At 51.7% G+C, this 20,889-nt stretch overlaps 2 protein-coding genes across 4 annotated transcripts; one reads left to right on the top strand and one right to left on the bottom strand.

Annotated features, from left to right (window-relative positions):
• The first annotated feature begins 231 nt into the window (after nt 1-231).
• Tigd3 (tigger transposable element derived 3) lies at nt 232-3,018 on the top strand. The gene is made up of 2 exons (XM_051145934.1): nt 232-374; nt 1,240-3,018. Exon 2 carries the CDS (start codon nt 1,254-1,256, stop codon nt 2,664-2,666), a length of 1,413 nt encoding a protein of 470 aa, XP_051001891.1. The 5' UTR covers nt 232-374; nt 1,240-1,253; the 3' UTR covers nt 2,667-3,018.
• Nucleotides 3,019-9,844: 6,826 nt separating this feature from the next.
• Nucleotides 9,845-17,517, bottom strand: Slc25a45 (solute carrier family 25 member 45). Of its 3 annotated transcripts, none has more exons than XM_051145931.1 (6): nt 17,316-17,510; nt 15,495-15,538; nt 15,241-15,312; nt 14,588-14,773; nt 10,412-10,670; nt 9,845-10,279 (listed from the first exon to the last, which is right to left on the bottom strand). In XM_051145931.1, the coding sequence occupies exons 1-6, from the start codon at nt 17,350-17,352 to the stop codon at nt 10,011-10,013; spliced, it is 867 nt and encodes a 288-aa protein (XP_051001888.1). In that variant the 5' UTR covers nt 17,353-17,510; the 3' UTR covers nt 9,845-10,010. The 3 variants fall into 3 exon arrangements, with proteins under 3 accessions (XP_051001888.1, XP_051001890.1, XP_051001889.1); XM_051145933.1 differs by having other exon boundaries at nt 15,495-15,555; nt 17,316-17,379; XM_051145932.1 differs by lacking the exon at nt 15,241-15,312 and having other exon boundaries at nt 17,316-17,517.
• Between the last annotated feature and the right edge of the window lie 3,372 nt (nt 17,518-20,889).

The raw sequence follows: 20,889 nt of genomic DNA, 5'->3' as shown, positions 1-20,889 counted from the left end.
CCGGACCTTTGCTCAGACTCCCGCTCCTACCCGCAGGAATCTCCTCCCACAAAGGGCCGACAATCCGCTACTTCCACAACGTCCAATCAGAAGCAGCCGAAGGCGGGACAAGTTGCAGTTGATGGCTAATCAGGATTGTCGAGGCGGGGCTGCGAAGGGGCCGAGCCGCGGCTTTCCCAGCCGTGAGACCGCCCGGCTCGGGTGGCGCGCTCTGGGTACCGATGTGCGCGCGCCCGCCGTCCGAGCAGCCCCGCGGCGCGCTCTGCCCTCGGGGTCGCGGCGCCCGTCCCTCTCTGGTTCTGCTGTAGCCTAGCACACCGAGGCCCGGGAGCCTGGCTGGGGCAGGGACTGGAGCCGCGGGACGGCTCCTGGAGGTGGGTGCGGAGCGAGAGGCCGGGCGGGCGGGCGGGCTGGCTGGGTCGACGCCTGGGGTCAGTTTAGCCGACTGACTAAGGGTCAAAGCGGGGCGAGCCGGGGCGCACAGCCCAGCTCTGGGGACAGCCTGCGTCCCGGCCGCTGCTCGCTGCTCTCAGATAATCTCTCCAGGATACCACCAGGCAGGCAGAGGACACTCCTCCCCTTTTTGCCGCCCTCAGCCTCCTCACCCTGTCGCCCTTTGTCGCCTTGGCATCTTCACTCTCGACCGTGCCCTTCACTTCCCTTCAAGCTGGACCGTTGACGAGCCTCACCACGTCACCTCGCCAGCACCAAACTGGACTAGCGCCTTCAGACCCTAGCCATCTGGCTTTGTCATCTGTACCATCTCACCTGTTCTCCTCAACTCTGGCCGTTCAGTTCACCACCCGCCTCCATGGCATAGCCTCATCAAAATTCAACCCCGGCCCTCCTCCCCGTCTCCTCTCAGGTCTTCTTCCTGGCACCCTGACTGTCCCCTGCACCTGCCTCACTCAGCCTCAGCCCTAGGCCTGTTGTTGCTCCTTTGTTGTCTCCACAGCAATCTCCTGGTTGTCCTTGGCTTCTAGTCAGCCTTCCACCCCATCAATACCAAACCCCAGCCTCTCAATACCAACTCCCTCTGCCTCTGACCAGAGACCCCCTGCTGGCTCTGTCCTGGCAGTCTTCCGATGGGGTCTAGCCCTCTCTTCTCTCAGCCTGGCCAGCCCCTTTCTCTTTCAGCTGATCTGCCTTCCCGCTGACTGCCCTGTCCTCGTGTGTGTTGTACTCTTCCGTCCCTCCTACCCTCAGCCTATGGCTCCCTCTCCTTTCCTCCCCCAGCAGGTTCGCGGGAAGTCATGGAGTTGAACACCAAGAAGAAGCTTCATGCCCTGTCCCTGGCTGAGAAGATCCAGGTGCTGGAACTCTTGGACGAGTCTAAGATGTCCCAGTCAGAGGTGGCCCGGCGCTTCCGGGTCTCCCAGCCCCAGATCTCACGTATCTGCAAGAATAAGGAGAAGCTGCTGGCAGACTGGTGCAGTGGCACGGCCAACCACGAGCGCAAGCGCAAGCGTGAGTCCAAGTACAGTGGGATTGACGAAGCTCTGCTCTGTTGGTACCACATTGCCCGAGCCAAGGCCTGGGACGTCACTGGGCCCATGCTGCTCCACAAGGCGAAGGAACTGGCTGATATCATGGGCCAGGATTTTGTGCCCAGCATCGGCTGGCTTGTCCGCTGGAAACGCCGAAACAATGTGGGCTTTGGGTCCCGCCAGGTCCTCGTCCCTCTGTTGCCCCCTGAACCACCTCCCTCGGGGCCTCCATCCCAGGCCCAGCCACCTCTTTCTCTTAAGGACTTCTCACCGGAAGATGTTTTTGGCTGCGCTGAAGTGCCCTTGTTTTACCGGGCAGTGCCCGGCAGAGTGTTTCAATGTGACCGGTTGCAGGTACTGCTGTGTGCCAACAGCAGAGGCACAGAAAAGCGAAAAGTATTTGTGGGTGGGCTCCAGGTTGCCCCAAGATGCTTCTTTGGGGTCAACAGTGACGCACTACCTGCCTCTTATCACCCGGACCTAGCAATCCCCTGGTCAGAGTGGCTGGCACAGTTTGACCAGGACATGGGACAACAGGGCCGACGGGTAGCCTTGCTGCTGGCTGCCAGAGTGGCAGAGGGATGGACCAGCCCTCCCGGGCTCCACCACGTGTGCCTCCTGCCTCTCTCTGCCGCTGGCACCACACCTTCTCTGCCTGGTTCTGTGATTCTGGCCTTTAAGGCCCATTACCGTCACCGTCTGCTGAGCAAACTGGCTGCCACGCAGAGCGGGAAAGGGGATGCCTCACTGGCTGAGGCCAGGGCCAGCATCACAGTTTTGGATGCTCTGCATATGGTGGCTGCAGCTTGGGCCAAGGTACCTCCTCGGCTCATTTTGAGCAGTTTCATTCAGGAAGGGCTTGCTCCGGGCAAAACACAGCTGTCCCTGGACAAAGACACTGAGATGTCACCAGTCCCTAGTGGGCTGAGCCCAGAGGAGTTTTCCCACTTTGTGGACCTGGAGGATGAGGACCCAGAGCCTGGGGTATGCAAAGAGGAGACGGGTACTGAAGACAGTGGGAGGGAAGAAGATGGCTTTGAGGCCCTGCCCACCAAAGCCGATGCCCTGAGGGCACTGTGCACTCTGAGGAGGTGGCTGGAATGCAACAGTACCTCCCCAGAGCTCTTTGAGAAGTTCTATGACTGTGAGGCAGAGGTGGAGCGGCTCTGCCGGCTATGAGGAAGCAGAGCCCACCCACAAATCCTCTCTGCTTTTCCCGTTTCCCATGGAAACGCCTCTCCAGAGGCACACTGGCTCTTTCCTGTGGAAATAGTGTGTGGAGGGTGTAAAAGGGAAGGAAGTTGGGACACAAAGTCTAAGGTCAGAGTAACACTTGTTCAAGCCTAGAGTTTCCACAGGTGGGGCCTCGAGAGTGGGAATCTAGGCTGTGTCGCTTCTAGGCCCTGGTAGAAGTTCTAGAGCTTTCAGGGGAGTTAGTCTTAATAAGGTAGACCCCAGAAAGGTGGGCTTCCTGACATCGGCCTGTCCCTTGAATTTCGTGTCAAAAGCAATTTTGCTTCTGGAAATAAAGTTTTTTTAACCAGAAAGGAGGTCGGAGTGTGGGTTTTTTGCTTTCATTCTTTCTTTTTGAAACAAGGTCTCATGTAGCAAGCCTCAAACTTACTGTGTAACTGAAGTTGATTTTGAACTTTGAAAGTCTTCCCCCCTGCCACCAAGACAGGATTTCTCTGTGTAATAGCTCTAGATGTCCTAGAACTTGCTCTGTAGACCAGGCTGGCTTGGAACTCCCAGAGATCCACCTGCCTCTGCCTCCCAAGTGCTGCGATTAAAGATGTGTGCCACCACCGCCCGGCAAACTTTTAAAGTCTTAATCTGCTTGCCTTCCTCTCCTTAGAGCCAGGACTATAGGGATCTACCACCATACCCTGATTTATGTGGCACTGGGAATTAAACCAAAGCCAGAGCTGTGTGCATACCGAGTACTGCACCAATTGAGCTAACTCCTCATGCCTCCCCCAAACCCCTGCTTCTCAAGGCATGGTTTGCGTGAGAGAAGAGTGAAGTCTTTCTTTTTTCTTTCTTTCTTCTTCTTTTTTATTTTATTTTATTTTTTATTTTGGGGGGGGGGTTTGAGACAGAGTTTCTCTGTGTAGCCCTGACTAACCTGGACTCACTTTATAGACCAGGCTGGCCTCCAACTCACAGCAATCCCCCTGCCTCTGCCTCCTGAGTGCTGGGATCAGAGGCGTGCGCCACCACGCCCAGCTGAGTGAAGTCTTTTTATCAGAAGGGATCCTTCACGCAGGGACCCTTGTCTTGGGCCGCACCTATGAGAAGGAAACTTAAAGACAGGTCTCAGGTGTCAGCCTGTGTGTGGTGCAGTGGCTGCAAGCAGCCTGGGCAAGTGAGATCTGGAGGGGTCTATAGTTTTTCCTCCATTTGTTCATTTCACCACAGTTCCTTTTATCAAGACCTCCTATGTGACAAGATTGCAAAGGTGATATCTCTGCCACACAAGACCAGAAAGCAAAGCCGGGCTTCTGCACAGTGCTTTGGCTCCACAAAGCCTAGGGAAACCCAGTAGGGATGAGCTGTTGTTGTTGTTTGCTTGGGTGTATTTTCAGTTTTGAGACAGGGTTTCACTGTGTAGACTGGGCTGGCCTAGAAACCTTAGAGATCCACCTGCCTCTGTCTTCTGAGTGCTGAGATTAAAGGCATGTTTCACCAGGGCGCATTGGCGCACGCCTGTAATCCAGCATTCAGGAGGCAGAGGCAGGAGGATCTCTGTGAGTTCAAGGCCAGCCTGGTCTACAAGTTGAGTCCAGGACAGTCCAGGCTACACAGAGAACACACATGCACACTTGCTACCATGCATGTGTGGAGGTCAAAGGACAACTTTGTGGAGTTGGATGTCTACTTTCACTTGGAAACTCAGGTCTCCAGGCTTCTCTGGCAAGTGCTTTTACCTGCTGGGCTGCTCACCACCCAGTGGTGAGTTTTGATATGTAGACCTTGGAATAGAGAGAAAAGTGGCAAGGATGGCAAGCCAAAAAGTCAGCAAGCAAACCCGGCTTGGGTTCGAGTCCAGCCTGGTCCACAAAGCTAGTCCAGGACAGCCAGGGCTACACAAAGAAACCCTGTCTCAGAAAACTACCACCACCACCACCACCAACAACAACAACAGCTCAGCAAGCATAGGGCAGCTGGCCTTGAGGGGGCACCCCTGAGTATTGACTATATGGAGGTGAGATGTGCTGAGAACCCCTGAACAGCTAGCAACCCTGTCTTTTTTTTTCCGCCCCCCCCCCCCCAAGACAGAGTTTCTCTGTGTAGCCTTGGCTGTTCTACACTCACTTTGTAGACCAGGCTGGCCTCGAACTCACAGTGATCCACTTGCCTCCGCCTCCCAAGTGCTGGGATTAAAGGCATGGGCCACCACCATGCCTGGCTTTTGTTTGTTTGTTTGTTTTTAATCTACAGAAGAGGGCATCAGATCACACTATAGATGCGTGTGGGTCACCATGTGGTTGCTGGGAACTGAACTCAGGACTCCTGGAAGAGCAGGCAGCGTTCTTAACCACTGAGCCATCTCTCTAGACCTAGCAACTCTGTCTTAACAGTTGCTAGCTATCGGTGTTTACAGTGTGATACTGTAATGTAACACTTAACTGGGGCCGTTTGAGGTCTAGTGTTCTGACCTATGACCAGGTCATTCATTACAGGGGAAACTTGTTTATATTGGCAGACACCCTGTGGCTCTTGTCTGTTTCATGTCAAGTCTGTCGGTCACTGTGGCACTGGGAGCTGGACTGTGTTCATTCCATTGAGTAGCCTGAGGAAGAGAGATGCTAGTGTGACATAGAGGGGAACAGGTGTAGAAAAGTTCATTTATTTAGTCAGTGTTGGGAAGGAAACCAGGACCACTAAGCCCCCCCCCCCTTTTTTTTTAAATTTTTGGTTTTTAGCAACAAGGTTTCTCTCTGCATCCTTGGCTGTCCTGGACTCACTCTGTGTACCAGGCTGGCCTCGAACCCACAGAGAACCACCTGCCTCTGCTTCCGGACTGCTAGAATTAAAGGTGTGCGCCACCACGCCTGGCTGAATTTTCTAAAGATGTATTTATTTTTACTTTATGTATATGAAGGTTTTGTGTGCACACCTATATGTGTACCACATTTGTGCTTGTTGGAACCACTGGAACTGGCGTTCTAGATGGTTGTGAGCCACCATGGGTGCTAGGAATTGAACTCAGGTCCTCTAAGCACAACAAGGGCTCTCAACACTGAATGTCTGTCTGGCACAGCATCCCAGCTCACTGTAGGAACGCTGGCTTCACAGTCTGCACCACTGTGTCAGGCCTTTTCTGTGTCCCAGGGAGCAGAGTTAGGCTTACACAGCGTGTGTTCTTACCACTGAGGCATCTCCACAGCCGGCTTCGGCTTGTTTGTTTGTTTGCTTTTTTGGTTTTTCAAGACAAGTTTTCTCTACATTATCTTGGCTGTCCTGGACTCGCTTTGTAGACCAGGCTGGCCAGGAACTCACAGTGATCCGCCTGCCTCTGCCCCCGAGTGCTGGGATTAAAGGCGTGCGCCACCATGTCCGGCTGGAAACTTTTTAAAAATCCCTGTGTGTTTGTGTTTGGCCCAGGTTAGACTTGAACCTTTGTCTAAGAATGTCCAGTGTACAGAATGGCAGGTTACAGGTACGTACCACTTTGCCCAGGTCATTTGTTTGTGTCTGTCTGGTTGGTGGGTTGGTTGGTTTTAGTTTTTGTTGTTTAGAGACAGGGTCTCACCATGTAGCTCTGGCTAGCCTCAAACCCAGCGATCCTCCGCCTCTGCCCCCCAAGTGCTGCAACTAAAGACTCACAGCACGGGGCCCAGGCCCTTGCCCAGCTCTTGCTGGCCATCTGTGTCTTATTTTAGGAAAAATGTCTACGCGGAGCTGGGTGTGATACTCTGTCTCAGAGAAAGAAAGGAGACAGGGCCCTATATGTTTAGGTAAGCCCTAAACAGTGGAACCACAGTGGTGGCTCGCTTCTAGGAAAATGCGTTATTGCTTCTTCTGGACAGAAGGGGGCTCAGAGAAGATGTACTGTTAGCTGCTCAGAGGCAGACTCCAGGGAGCAGGAATGTGGTTCCTAGTTCTCTAGGGGAGCCAGGCCTGTTGTCTGTGGGAGACTGTGGGAGCTGGTGGCTGGAGGCTTTCCAGTCTGCCCTTTCACTGCTGTAGTTCCTTGAGGGTCTTAGCCCGTTCTGAGTCTTGGAGTGATCTTCCCCAAGACGTAAGAACTCAAGGTTTAGTGTGTGGGTCCCAGGCTCTCTCTCCATGGTTCTGTGTCCCAGATCGCTGAGTCAGCACTCACTTTAGGAGGCAGCCCTGGCCCATAGTTTTGCCTCACATGTAGCCTAATCTGACTTTAAACTTGATATCTTGCTAAAGACAACCTTGAACTTCTGACTTTTTGCCTCCACCTACGCAGTGCTAGAGTTATGTCTGTCACCCGCCCCATGTTATGTGATAGATGGGATCGATCTGGACTTTATTTTATTTTTATTTTTTAAAAATTATTTATTATTTATGTACATACGTGTGAGGGTGTTGGATCCCCTGGAACTAGAATTACAGACAGTTATGAGCTGCCATGTGGGTGCTGGGAATTGAACCTGGGTCCTCTGGAAGAACAGCTAGTACTCTTAACCGCTGAGCCATCTCTCCAGCCCCGGTCTGGAATTTTTTGCATGCATGGCATTCTACCAGCTGAGGTGCATCCCTAGACTCTCAAAACAATTTCCTGGAGCGCCTCCATGTGCACCTCTAGTTCTGATGATAGGCACCTAGGAGTGGAGTCTCTGCTCCGTGGAGAGCATGGTTTAGAGAGACAGACAGAATCAGAATCATGCAGCAAAGATACTCGGAGGTGACCAAGGAGGGGGTGACATTTCATTGTGGGGCCCACATTTTCAGCTGCATCTGGGAAGTTAGGGAAATATACGTCCTCATGCCCTCAAAATCCTGCTGACTCAGAAACTCTGAGGTTTGACTCAGCAAGCTGGACTTCTGAGCCGTTGGCACAGCCCAAGGAAACAGAACGATGTCTCGAAGGATACAAGAAATGAAAGATGAGGGGGAGGCACAAACGAGGTTGAAAAGAGCATGAGCAAATGTCTTGTGGTGGGACAGACCTGGATGTGTTGAGCAGAAGTACATTAAGACATTCATCAAGAGCCTGGCACTGAAGCCGGGCGTGGTGGCGCGCAACTTTGATCCCAGCACTCGGGAGACAGAGGCAGGTGGATCTCTGTGAGTTCAAGGCCAGCCTAGTCTACAAAGCAAGTCCAGGACAGCCAAGGCTACACAGAGAAACCCTGTCTCAAAAAACCAAACCAAACCAAACCAAACCAAACAAACAAACAAAAAAACCCAAAAAGGTCCTGCGTTCAATTCCCAGCAACCACATGGTGGCTCCTAACCATCTATAATGAGATCTGGTGCCCTCTTCTGGTGGGTAGGCACACATGCAGGCAGGACATTGGATACATAATAAATAAATATTTTTTAAAAAGTACTGGCCCATGCATTTAGTCCCAGCACTCGGGAAGCAGAGAAGGCAGCTCTCTGCGATTTTGAGACCAGCCTGGTCTACAAACTAAGTCCAGGACAGCCAGGGCTAACACAGAGAAACCCTGTCTTGAAAAACAAAAACAAAACAAAACAAAACCACACACAAGTATTCTGCTGAATGTGTGCCTGCAGGCCAGAAGAAGGCACCAGATCTCATTATAGATGGTTGTGAGCCACCATGTGGTTGCTGAGAATTGAACTCTGGGCCTTTGGAAGAACAGACAGTGCTTTTAACCTCTGAGCCATATTTCCAGCCCAAGTAAATTAATCTTAAAAAAAAAAAAAAAAAAAGAGCCAGGCACACCTACAATCCTAGCACTCTTTCAAGACGTCCAATTACCCTGAGCTTGTTTGTTTGTTTGTTTGTTTGTTTGTTTTGTTGGGGAGGTTGTTTTGTTTTTTCAAGACAGGGTTAGCTGGGTGATGGTGGCACTGACTGCTTTTCCAGAGGTCCTGAGTTCAATTTCCCAGCAACCACATGGTGGCTCCCAAGCATCTGTAATGAGATCTGGTGCTCTCTTCTAGTGGGCAGGTACACATGCAGGCAAAGCACTGTATACATAATTAAATAAATCTTTTTTAAAAATTTTATGACAGGCAGTGTGGTATACTCCTTTGTTCCAGCTGGGGCTACATGTTGACACCCCCCCCCCCCCAAATACTTTATGTGTATGGGTGTTTTGCCTTCAAGTATGGATGTTATGTGCATGCAATTCCCACAGAAGCCAGAAGAGGGCACCAGATTCCCCAGACCTGGAGTTACAGGTAGGTGTGAGCTGCCCTGTGGGTGCTGGAATTTGAATCTGGGTCCTCTGGAAGAGCAGCCAGGGATCTTAATCACTGAGCCTTAGCTCCAGCCCCTCAGGCAGTTTTTAAATCTAATTTAGCTATTGAGATGGGTATTAGACAAATATAAGGAAGAACGTAGGTAAGAAAGAGACAGCCTGGAGAGGGTCAGGGCATGGACGTGGGTTGGAAGGTTCAGCAGATATGTGTGTGTGTGTGTGTGTGTGTGTGTGCACGCGCGCACATGTAGTGGAAGCAGAAACAGGAGGGGATTACCAGAACTGTATCAAATGAAACTTTATTGCCTGTATCTGTTCAAAAGACAGAAGTACAACCTTGACCGCAAGACTCGCACAACCTAACAACTCAGAGGAGCAAAAATCTAACCATGAAGCACCGTGCACAAGAGCTATAACTGGCTGGGTGTGGTGAGTTCGAGGCCAGCCTGGTCTACAAAGCAAGTCTAGGATAGCTAAGGCTACACAGAGAAACCCTGTCTCAATGAAAAACCAAAACAAACAAACAAACAAAAGAAGAGTTATGACTGAGGTAGGCAGGAGGGTACCCCACAGTCAGCTGGGGCTGGAAGGACCCTAGAGACAGAGCTCTCCCCGGATCTTGGAGGAGATCCAGGGAGCTGAGAAGAAGCTGCCACCCCACACCACTCCTGGGACATGAGGGACCACAGAAGGAAGTGACCAAGAGAGAGGAATACCTAGTGGGGCAGGACAGCCAGGAGCTGGGGACCTGGCTTTCCCTGAAGGGCTCTGGACATGAAAGAGACGGAAGTCATTCTCCTGTCCATGGGAGTGCTTTGAGCCCCAGGGCTGGTGGTAGCAGGACAGGGTCTAGTCCCTGGGAGCTCCTTCAGAGGGGCAGTTGTGACATGGCGGTCTGGATGATTTGTATGTGCCTAGGGGCCCTGCTTCCTGGAAAGAAGCAGCCTGCTGAGGTGGGCTGGAGGAGGGAGGGTGTCTTGGAGTCTGCATGGGGCCAGAGTCATTGGTTTCTTGCACACTGGCTCCTTAACTCTCCGGGCGATACAAGGCCCCTCTTGCTTTTGCACCTGCAAGATGGGTGCTTCAGCGTGCTTTGCCAAGTTGCTGTCAGTCATGATTCCGCTGTGGAGTTGCTGGTGCTGCCTGGCCAGGCTCATTTCCACAAGCGCAGCAGATACTCATAGCTAAGGAAGGTGACGGCATTAACAGGAAAGGCACGGGCACTGTTGAGGGTCATGCCTTTGAAAAAGACCCCTATTCCCTCCTGCCGGAAGCTGCTCGCCATACAGTCCAGCATCCCCTTGTACTTTCTTCCCTTCAGCCCGTCCATCTGCATCCGGGACTTGATCACATCAAAAGGTGTGGCTGTGATCCAGGAGGCTATGCCTGCAAAGCCCCCTGCCACCAGTACTGTGGCTGAACCTGGGACAGAGGGAGCCAGGGTTGAGCCAGACTAGAACATCTCTCAGCCTTTAGTCCCCTTCCTGGCCTCTGCTGTACCTCCATCCCACTCCATCCCACCCACCCTACCCCACCCTACCCCAGCACACTTACTGGGATTCTGGCCTTCTGGTGTGTACTGGCGACATAGCCCTTCATAGGTGACAAAGTACATTCCCAGTGTAGGGGTGTCCCTCAGCACCAGGGCCCAGGATCCTCTGAACAGTCCCCAGGGTCCCTCTTCTCTCAAGATGGAGGCTGCACAGTGCACAGGCCCCCGGTACCGGGACTCAGAGCTCCCTAAGTGCACCCTTGGCTCTGTCTGGTTTTGTAGACGGACTTTGATGAGGTCAAAAGGAGCCAGGAAGTAGGCCTGTAGAGAAAGGCATGGAGGGGACAAGGTGGGGCTTAGGCTTGGGAGATCCCAAGTTTATAGCCACAACAGGGCAGAGAAGTTCCTGCCACCAACTCCTGGACGGACACACACACACACACACACACACACACACACACACACACACACACGCACGCACACGCACACACACACACACACACACACACACACGGCTGGGGGTTTGGCCAACTGTCTGGGCACAGTTGAGAACAAGCTGCCTCCCTTATTATCAGGCCTGATAGGCTGGGTATTGGCCCCTCCTCCCAAGATAGCAGGCACAGGCACTCAAGGACGAGCAGGAGGAGACTCCTGGGCTCCCTGACTCCAGGGAGGACCACGTGTTTGCAGTGGCTGGGGCTCAAGAAGGGTTCAGCAAAGGCTGTCCAGGCGTGGTGGCACACGCCTTTAATCCCAGCACTCGGGAGGCAGAGGCAGGCGGATCTCTGTGAGTTCGAGGCCAGACTGGTCTATAAAGTTAGTCCAGGACAGTTAAGGCTACACAGAGAAACCCTGTCTCGAAAAACAAGAAGGAGGAGGAGGAGAAGGATTCAGCAGCAGGAAGCAGGAAGGCGCTAATGCTGCAGGTGTCCGAGGCTCCCCATTGGCCTCGTTCTAAAACAGACCCTTAGAGTGTCCCTCCCTTCTTTCTCCTTCAGGCCTATCTGAGGCCCCAGGGCGGCCCTCCCCGTCTCTCACCAAAAAGGCTTGTAAGGGTGAGATGGTGGTAACAGGTGGGATTTGGTAGGCACTTGAGCCAGGACACAGATCTGGGGTGGCCTTGGACTGCACTGGGAAAACAGAAGGTCACCACACCAGGGAAGTGTGAGTCAGGGATGTAACTAAGTCAAGCAGCTAGCTGGCCACAGGGATGCACACCTTTAATCCCATTTCTGTGAATTCAAGGCCAGCCTGGTCTACATAGCAAATTTCAGGCCAGCTAGTGCTATGCAGTGAGACCCCCCATCTCCAGAAAAGGCAAGAGAAGCCACTGAAGCTCAGATGAGGTTCTAGCTGGGTGTATTGATGTCATCCCTGCAACTCCAGAGGCTTCAATGAGAGGACTACAAAGAGTTCAAGGCCAGCCAAAGCCACATAGTGAGTTCCAGACCTGTGTGGGCTATAGTTGAAGGAAACCTTGTCTCAAGAAACCAGTCATGGGGGTGAGGGTGGGGGCTGGAGAGATGGCTCAATAGTTAAAAGCTCCAGCTGCTCCTCTGGAGGACCTAGGTTCAATTCCCAGCACCCACATGATGACTCTGTATAGCCACCTGTAACTCCAGCTGCAGGGAATCCAGCACCCTCTTCTGGCCTGCACACTAGGCGGCCACATGGTACACGCAGGCAAACATCCACACACATAAAATAATAAATATATTAATTTAAAAACATTTTTTTAAAAAAAGAAGAAGAAAAAAAAAGAAAGAAAGAAAAAGAAAAACAAAAACAAAAACAAAAACAAAAAGAAAAAAAGAAAAACAGCCAGGGCTGGAGAGATGACCCAGTGGATAAGAGTATATACTGTTTGATCCAAAAGACCTGACTCTGGATCTCAGGACCCATATGGGTAGCTCACAGCTGCCTCTAACTCTAGTTACAGGGGCTCAGATGTCCTCTTCCGGTCTCCACAGGCAGAATTTAAATTTAATTTTAGAATTAAAATCTAAGATGTTTTTTAGAAATCAAAGAAAACTGCTCACAGTCTCACAAAGGAGGTGGAGACAGGGCCCTGGCTGATGCTGACTTGTCACTGGTGTGCACTTGGCTAGCCGCACCTGAGCTCTGCCGTTCAGATGGAGGCCTGGCTGGTAGTGGAGAGGCTGGCAGCTGACTGGTGGAGGGCTTTAGGGAGTGCAGGCCACACTGCAAGCTTCTGCCTCAGTAGAGGAGGTGTGGAGCCCTTTTGAAACAGATGTCCCTCCCAGAGCCCGCCCCCAGGGTAAGCTGAGCCATTCAGGGCTGGGCTTCTGACCTGGAGCTCCGGGGTTGAAACAGGGGCATCCCGTGGGGTGGGAACCTTGGAGCCTACAGGGTTACCCAATTCACTAACCAGGGCAGCTTCAACCAGCCACAAGCAAAGTTAGTGCCATCAGAAGCTGTCAGCCTTGGCCCCTTCCTCCCAGTTCCTCGCTGGAACACAACTGGCTCCAACACCCTGCTGACAGATGTCCCAGGACACCCTGGCTTCAGCATGCGCCTGGACCAGTCACCACTTGAGTCCCTGGTTTTGCTTTTCAGGGAGATGAGGAGAAGACAATTGAGAAGCAGAGCCTGGCTGGTCCTAAATCGAGTCACGTTATAGAGGGTCTTAGGTTTTCTTCCTGTTTTTGAGGGGTGTAGGCCTCCAGGTTTAAGATATATAGGGGCGAAAGCTCTCTCCGTGGTTTTGTTTTGAGAGAAGATAATCCTGGAGTGAAATGAATGAAAAAGAATTTTTGAAAAAAAAAAAAAAAAAAAAAAAAAAGAATTTTTGTTGTTAAAAAAAGAAAGAAAGAAATATGGGGGCACATCTCTATACAGTAAGGAACATAGAGCTTGGTTGGGTGGCATAAAACTATAATCCCAGAATTTGGGGAAAAGATTGTTATAAGTTTGAGGTCAGCCTGATCTACATGGTGAATTACAGGCCAACCAGGGTTAAATAGCAAGGTCCTGGGGTTTTTTCCTTTTTCCTTTTTTTTGTTTTTTCTTTTTTGGTTTTTCAAGACAGGATTTCTCTGTGTAGCCTTGACTGTCCTAGACTCACTTTGTAGACCAGGCTGGTCTCGAACTCACAGCAATCCACCTGCCCCTGCCTCCCGACTCTTGGAATTAAAGGCATGCGTCACCACACTTGGCACACAAGATCCTGTTTTGAAAACACTAAAGGGACAGGGGTTGGAGAGACGGCAGTGCTTAGGAACACTCTCTGTTCGTGCAGAGGACTGGAGTTCAGTTCCCAGCACCCACATGCCAGCTCAAACCCATCTGTAGTAACTTTTGTTCCAGGAGCTCCAACACCTTCAGGCCTCTGCAGACACCGCACACACATGGTGCACATGCATATGTATAGGCAAAGCACTCAGACACATAAAACAAAAAATAAACAAACTTTTTAAAATAAAAGGAGCAGGGAGAAGAAGAGAAGGGAAGAGAAGTTAGGACTCTCTGGGGTCTCTTTAATCATTAATCTCTGGCGTGCACACCCCGACTTTGTCCTCTGATCTTGCTCTCTGTCCCGTGAGCAATCAGTGGCATCAGGGCAGGTATCCATTAGAGGGTCACCCAGGAGTCCATCTGAGGTGTAGGCTTGAGTGGGAACCCTTTGTCCCTTTCTGCTCAGACACTCCCTTTAACTCCCTTCTGGGGCCTGGAAGCTTGTGTGGTATCTACCTACCTCACAAGAGCCTGGTCACTGCCGGGCTGAGAACAAAGACCAAAACAAATGACTGAGCGACTCAGCGATTGGCTGCCCCTGAGGCCTGTGACCTGTGGCTCCGGGAGGCTCAGAGATTATGGTTAGCAAGTACAGTAGGCAGAGGCCTGGCTCAGCGGGTAGGACAATCGCCAGAACCGCTTTATAATCACTTCAGGGCAAAACTCAGCTCCATTGGGGATGACCTTCGTCAGGGTCAAAGGTCACCCTCGTCTTAGGCTTCCCACAACTCATGGCTAATAGAACCCTCTGAAGGTGGGCAAGCCTCAGCATTGGCTGCTTCTGCCTGGCGTCTTCTTTGCACTGGCCCCCAACTTTCTGATTTTGCCCCTGCCCCTGGTTTCCATGGCTAGGCCAGTGGGAGCCATGTCTACAATTACCCCTTAGGAGGGCCTTAACAGGTGCTGCTGGGAGTCCCTGCGGGCAGAGGGCTCGGATCCATCACTCTGCCACCTGCATGTGTGCTCATCCATGACCCTCTCACCTGCAGGAGGCCCCCAGTACAACCTGCTATGAAGATGTTTGTGTAGCTGGGTGGCTGGGCCCGTCGTTCCTGATGGGAGGTGGCTGTGAGTGCCAGCAGCGTGTTGCTGTACACTCCGAAGAGGACAGAGTTGACCAGGGCTACACTGGCAATGGGGAAACTCATTCCCTTGAAGAAGCCCAGGACCTGCAAAGCGACATGGGAACATTGTAGGAGGCATGCTGGGCTTCCCTGTTCCACTGTCACCTCTGACCAGGATAGCTGTATATCACCTTCATTTTATTTTATTTTTTGTTTTTTGTTTTTCAAGACAGGGTATGTCTGTGTAGCCCTGGCTTTCCTGGACTCACTTTGTAGACCAGGTTAGCCTTGAACTCACAAAGATCCACCTCCCTCTGCCTCCCGAGTGCTGGGATTAAAGGCGTGCCACCACCACTGCCTGGCTGTACAGCACTTTTGTCTAAACGCCGTCTCAGGCAGCCAGAGCAGGTGTAGAAGACTGTAAAGACCTCAACTCTACTTTTGGGGTACAATATGACTGCCAGGCACCCATGGCGGCCAGGGCTGAAGACTTGGAAGTTGTTATCAAGCAAAAAGAAACAGGTACCAGCTTCCCCCAGATGACTCCTACGCCAAAGAAGCGGGCTACCTACCGACTCATGGCGATAAGTCTTGACTACACAGTCCACAATGCCCTGGTACGTGCTCTGGGTCTGTAACCGCACCTGGATGGAAAGCACTGGGCATGTGAGGCAGTTGGACAAGCCAGGCTGCTCCCCCAGTGGCGGCCAGGTTATCCACACAGCAGATGCTGGCAGACACACCAGTGAGTCATCCCAGTTAGCCAAGCTGTCTCACCCGGGTTCCAGCCAGGCCAACTGCTCTTCCGGGTTCTCGCAACACTCACCTTTACAGTGTCAAATGGGTGCCCCAGGACCAGGCCCACAGCTCCTGTGGTGGCGAGAAGGCTGTAAGAGTGAGGCTTGAGTCCCAGGACTCCGGAGGCAGAGGCAGGTGAATCCTTGTGAGTTCGAGGCCATCCTGGTCTACATAGTGAGTCCAGGACAGCCAGGAATACATGCAGAGAAACCCTGTCTCGAAAACAAACAAACAAACAAACAAAAACAAAAACCAAAAAAAGCCCGGTGTGGTGGCGCAGGCCTTTAATCCCAGCACTTGGGAGGTAGAGGCAGGCGGATCACTGCGAGTTCGAGGCCAGCCTGGTCTACAGAGCAAGTCCAGGACAGTCAAGGCTACATAGCATTTTGAAACTCTGTCTCAAAAACCCAAACCAAACCAAACCAAGCAACCAACCAACAAACAAACAAAAAAAGAGTAAGAGCTCAGTGCCAAATCCAGGAAGCAAGTCTGTGCTAGAGGAGAAAGGATGCAAGCTGAGGCAGGAAGGCAGGGTGCGCTCAGACATCCACTACCTACATTCTTGGGGCTCCAGGGAGAGTCCAGCTGGCCTACCCTGCCCCACCACACCTGGTACTGGGCCACAAGGTGCTGTGAAAAAGGAGGGAGACCTGTGGTCTCTCTCTCTCTCTCTCTCTCTCTCTCTCTCTCTCTCTCTCTCTCTCTCTCTCTCTCTCTCTCTCACACACACACACACACACACACACACACACACACACACACACGGAACGAATCAGCTGTAATGCTGTCCCCAGCCCTGACTATGGAAAAGGCGGCACTAGATCACTGATTCTCAACCCATGGGTCATGAGCTGGGTGGGGGTCCCATATCAGATACCCCACGCAGCAGACAGTTATGTTACAATTCATAACAGTAGCAAAATTACAGTTATGAAGTAGCAACAAAATAATTTTGTGGTTGGGGGTCCCCACAGCACAAGGAAGTGTATTAAAGGGTCACAGCTGAGGAAGGTTGAGAACAGCAGCTCTAGAAGGTGTGACTACTGCTGCCAACTGTCCTTCTGCCGTCCTCTCAGAGCTCTGTGGCCTTGAATGAGAACAGGCCCGGCCGGCCCCTTCCTCCTGCTTTCTACCTTGTCCAGCTCTCAGTGCAGAGCTGGGAGCCTTCTCAACGTCCTGCCAGCCCCAGGGGAAAAATCTACCCACTAGTTTTTTGTTGTTGTTGTTTTGTTTTTTGAGACAGGGTTTCTCTGTACAGCCTTGGCTGTCCTGGACTCTCTTTGTAGACCAGGCTGGCCTCGAACTCACAGCGATCCACCTGCCTCTGCCTCCAGAGTGCTGGGATTAAAGGCGTGAGCCACCACGCCCAGCTTCACCCACTAGTCTTATTCTCCACAAAAATGCTGCTTCTGTGGCCTGGGGAGTGAGGTGTATCATGGGGGGTGGGGGGGGAGTGACGACAGGTTCATGGTGTCCTTCCTCAAGGCTCGGGAGTGTCACCCTTTGCCAGGTAGGGAAGATTTCCAAAGGGGAAGTCAGGACAGCCGGTGAGATCAAAGGTGAGTGTGTTCCGGGCCCCTGGTCTGGGAGAAGGGGCTTGGGGGAGGCTGCTCCCTGGCATGGAGGTCCTCAGCGTTCTCTGGCAACTTGGCCTGGGATGCAGAAGCAGTCCTTCTGAGCCGCTTTCCCAGCTGCCTCCTTGGCCATTCCAAGAAGGCTCTGAAGACAGCTGGCTGCTGAGTGCTTCCGGCAGAACAATTCCTCTTGAGGACTCATTGTCCCCACCACCACCCCGGGAAGCGACCCACCCTTAAGGCTAATATGACAGAAAGAAAGAAAAATGTCTCACCGGAGATCCAGCCAGCCACAAACTCCTCCACGGGCATTGTATGGGCTCGGGTGGGAACCGGCTGCTCCAGGCAGGCCCAGCAGAGAAGACTGTTGCAAATGAGATCCCCACCCCCTTTCCAAACCCGATAACCTCCCACTAATGTTTAACCCTCGCTGGAGGGTGAGCGGTGGCCCGGTGCCCAGACCTCAGGCAACCATTAGTGAGAGTGAGCCAACAACTTCAGTGATCCTGAGGCTGCAAGAGGCCTGCGAAGTATGAAGTACGGGATCGCTAGGGGCAGGTTGACAGCCACAGCTAGCCTGAGTCCTGTGCCTCGACAATGACAACCAGGGCTGTGGGCCAGAGGATGGCACCTGAGTGCTAGCTTGGAGAGCCTCTCCAGGGCCTGCCTGACGGGCCAGGTCATAGCAACTTTCCATTGACTGCCATGAACCTCAGGCCTCACCTCCCCTGACCAGCTGGGAGGCTACACCAAGTCAGAATGTGGCCGCCAGGTGGCAGTCCCGGGCTACGGTGGCCTGCAGCAGCTACCTGAACCTGGGGCTGGACAAGAACACCCAGAGGCCCCCTCCCCAGCGCCCAGAAGTGACTCACCAGGCCCTGAAGCCTGTTTGTCCACTCTCTCCAGAGTTGTTTATGGGCGGGGTGTGAGCCAGAACCGCAGCCTCCTCTTGCCAGGGGAAGGAACAATGGACTTTTGCCTGCCCAGTGAGACACTTCCTCAAAACTAAAATCCTGTTCTCTACTTTGGAATGACGCGACAAGAAGGCCTTCAAGCAGATGCCAGGGCTTAGGTTGTTTGTTGTTGTTGTTTTTTTTTTAATTTCTCTGTCTCTAAACTGCAACCAATAATTTTCCCGTCTTCGAAAATTAAAAAGAAAGATGTGACATCTCCTCCACACTGTCTGAGCCCTCGTAGTTCCGCCCTTCTCTGACCTCATGTCCTGCTTCCTGCTCTCAGCCTGGAGGCCCTAAAGCCAGCTTCCTTCCTTCTCCTGGACACACTCTCTCTGGCCTCCGTCAAGCGGGGGCTGGACCATCATGGTGAGGCCTCCCCAGGTCATCTCACAGGCTATGGCAAAGGGCCAGAGCCTGTACCCCTCCCCACCGGGGCCTTCCTCCCCTTTCTCCTCACACTTGTCACGGGGCTGTTCTATGCCATGAACTGGTCGTGCTGTCAAGGACCGATGGCTGCTTTTTTTTTTTTGTTTTTTTGAGACATGGTTTCTCTGTGTAATAGCTCTGCCTGTCCTGGAACTCACTCTGTAGTCCAGGCCGGCCTTGAACTCATGGAGATCTGCCTGCCTCTGCCTCCCAAGTGCTGGGATTAAAAGCGAGCGCCACCACTGCCCGTCTTCCTGTGGCTGCTTTATCCACTTTCATGCTTAAAGGATTAGACAGTGTGGCACAGGGTAGACATGAAACATGCTAAATGAATGGTGAATGAATAAAAAGGTCGGAAATAGCATTTGTGGCAAGAAGGATGAAAAAGTTCATCAACAGAGGAATGGACAAAGACACAATGGATTTTAGGGTGTAAAGGACAATAAAATGATGTCATTTGCAAGAAAATGGGTAGAACTAGGAGATCATTGTGCTAAACAAAACAAACCAATCTCAGAAAGACTATTATCACATTTTCTCTCCAGTGCAGAATCTAAAATTTATGAAATACATGCTTGCAATTTTGTAAGACTTATGTGTGAGTCTTTCCCCTACCTGTATATGTATTTATTTGTACCACGTGCGTGCCTGGTTCCTTCAGAGATTACAGGAAGGCATCAGGTTCCCTGGAGCTGGAGTTAAGGGTGGTTCTGGGCCGCCATGTAGGTGTCAGGAATCAAACCTGGGTCCTCCATAAGAGCAGTAAGTGTTCCTCATTGCCTCGTCTCTCCAGCCCTAGTAGTTGTTTTAGTTTTACGTGTGTGTGCCTGTGTGCTGAGTGTGTGCATGGGTACCACCTGTGTGCATGAGCCCTCAGAGGTTGGAGGACAGGGTCGGATCCTTTAGAACTGCACGTAAAGGCGAGCTGTCGCATGTGTGCCCAGAGGAAAGGGCCTCTTAACTGTTGAGGCCTGCTCCTTTTGGGCAGCGGCCACATCACCTCAGCTTGTTGCTGATATAGGGGAAAGCTCTCGCTGCACGGTCAGGTTGACCAAAAACCGTGTTTATGTTCAGCATACTCTGTGGCCTTGCTACTCCTAGAAATTCCCCAAACATAAGTGTAGCTGGCTCTAACTGTAAACTCCACTTGGGACCAATCAAATTAAAGGTCAGCTAGAGCTGCTTTGTCTAGCTGGCGAAAAGAACTTACATCAAAGATGACTATCCTGTTCCACTGTCATTGTCCTCGTCGTCGCCCCCCCACCCCCACCACTCCTCCTCCTGCGTCCCCACTTAAGCTAATTTTGTTTTTTGCCTTTATAAGCTAACTCTGAGAAACACAAAATGTCACAGTTTGGCTCCTGAAGTCCACTCTGTGTCTCTGACCATGGTCAGTCTTGGGGGTTGAGTTCAATAAACCATCCATATCTGAGATCCATGTCTGAATGGTTTGTTCAGCTTGCTCTGGACCCAGACAGTAACCACTGTGTCATATTATCTCCAGGCCCATTAAAAAAAAAAAAATTAATCCAGGCTGGAGAAGTGGCGCAGCTTTAGGAGTACGGTCGGCACTGGGTGGTGGTAGCGCACGCCTTTAATCTCAGCACTCGGAGGCAGAGGCTCTGCTCTTCCAGGCGTCCTGAGTTCCAGCAAGGACATGGTGGTTCACAAACATCTATACTGGAAACTGATGCCCTCTTCTGGCATGCAGGTGTATGTGCAGATATGTGTAAACTAGATCTTTTTTTTTTTTTTTTTTTTTTCTTTTTTGGTTTTTCTAGACAGGGTTTCTCTGTGTATGTAGCTTTGGCTGTCCTAGATTCACTTTGTAGACCAGGCTGGACTCACAGCGATCCTCTTGCCTTTGCCTCCCAGTGCTGGGATTAAAGGCATTCACCCCCACGTCCGGCTCTAAACTAGATCTTCTTTTTTAAAAAATCATTAATCAATTGATCAATTGGATGTTTCAGAGACAAAGAGTATATACACTTTGACCACAGCACTCATTTGGAAATCAAAGGACAACTCTAGGCAGTTGGTTCCCGCCTTCCACCGTGTTAAAGCTTTGTTCTGAGGCTGCACCTGCTCCGTCAGCTTTCAGGTGATTCTCGTCTCCACCTTCCATCTGGCTGTGGAAGCATTGTCACTGCAGGTGCCTGATGTCATATCAACCTCGCAGGATGGGGTAAGCACATTTACTCCCAGAGCCATCTCCCCCGCTCGAGAATCTAGCACAACACACAGACACACCCACTACACACACACACACACACACAGACAGACACACACAGACACACACAGACACGTACAAACACTATACACAAACACTCACATTATACACACACACACACACACACACACACACACACACTAACACAATTTTAAAGCATCCAGTACATAAATGGTAGCTACTAATCTTCTTGGCTCCATTCACAGAGCGCATAAGATGACGAGACACACAAGAAAG

Source organism: Acomys russatus, chromosome 5, assembly GCF_903995435.1.
Source record: "Acomys russatus chromosome 5, mAcoRus1.1, whole genome shotgun sequence".
In the NCBI taxonomy this organism is placed as follows: domain Eukaryota; kingdom Metazoa; phylum Chordata; class Mammalia; order Rodentia; family Muridae; genus Acomys; species Acomys russatus.
The sequence above is the reverse complement of the archived record's forward strand: the minus strand, read 5'-3'. Positions and strand labels throughout refer to the sequence as shown.

What these genes read in the sequence shown, in the direction of transcription:
- Tigd3 (XM_051145934.1), top strand. Translation starts at nt 1,254, where the DNA reads ATGGAGTTGAACACCAAGAAGAAGCTTCATGCCCTGTCCCTGGCTGAG.
- Slc25a45 (XM_051145931.1), bottom strand. Translation starts at nt 17,352, where the DNA reads ATGCCCGTGGAGGAGTTTGTGGCTGGCTGGATCTCCG. An exon ending in ACCCATTTGACACTGTAAAG is followed by an intron (nt 15,313 to 15,494) that starts GTGAGTGTTGCG and finishes CTTTCCATCCAG; the next exon opens with GTGCGGTTACAGACCCAGAG. An exon ending in AGACTTATCGCCATGAGTCG is followed by an intron (nt 14,774 to 15,240) that starts GTAGGTAGCCCG and finishes GTCGCTTTGCAG; the next exon opens with GTCCTGGGCTTCTTCAAGGG.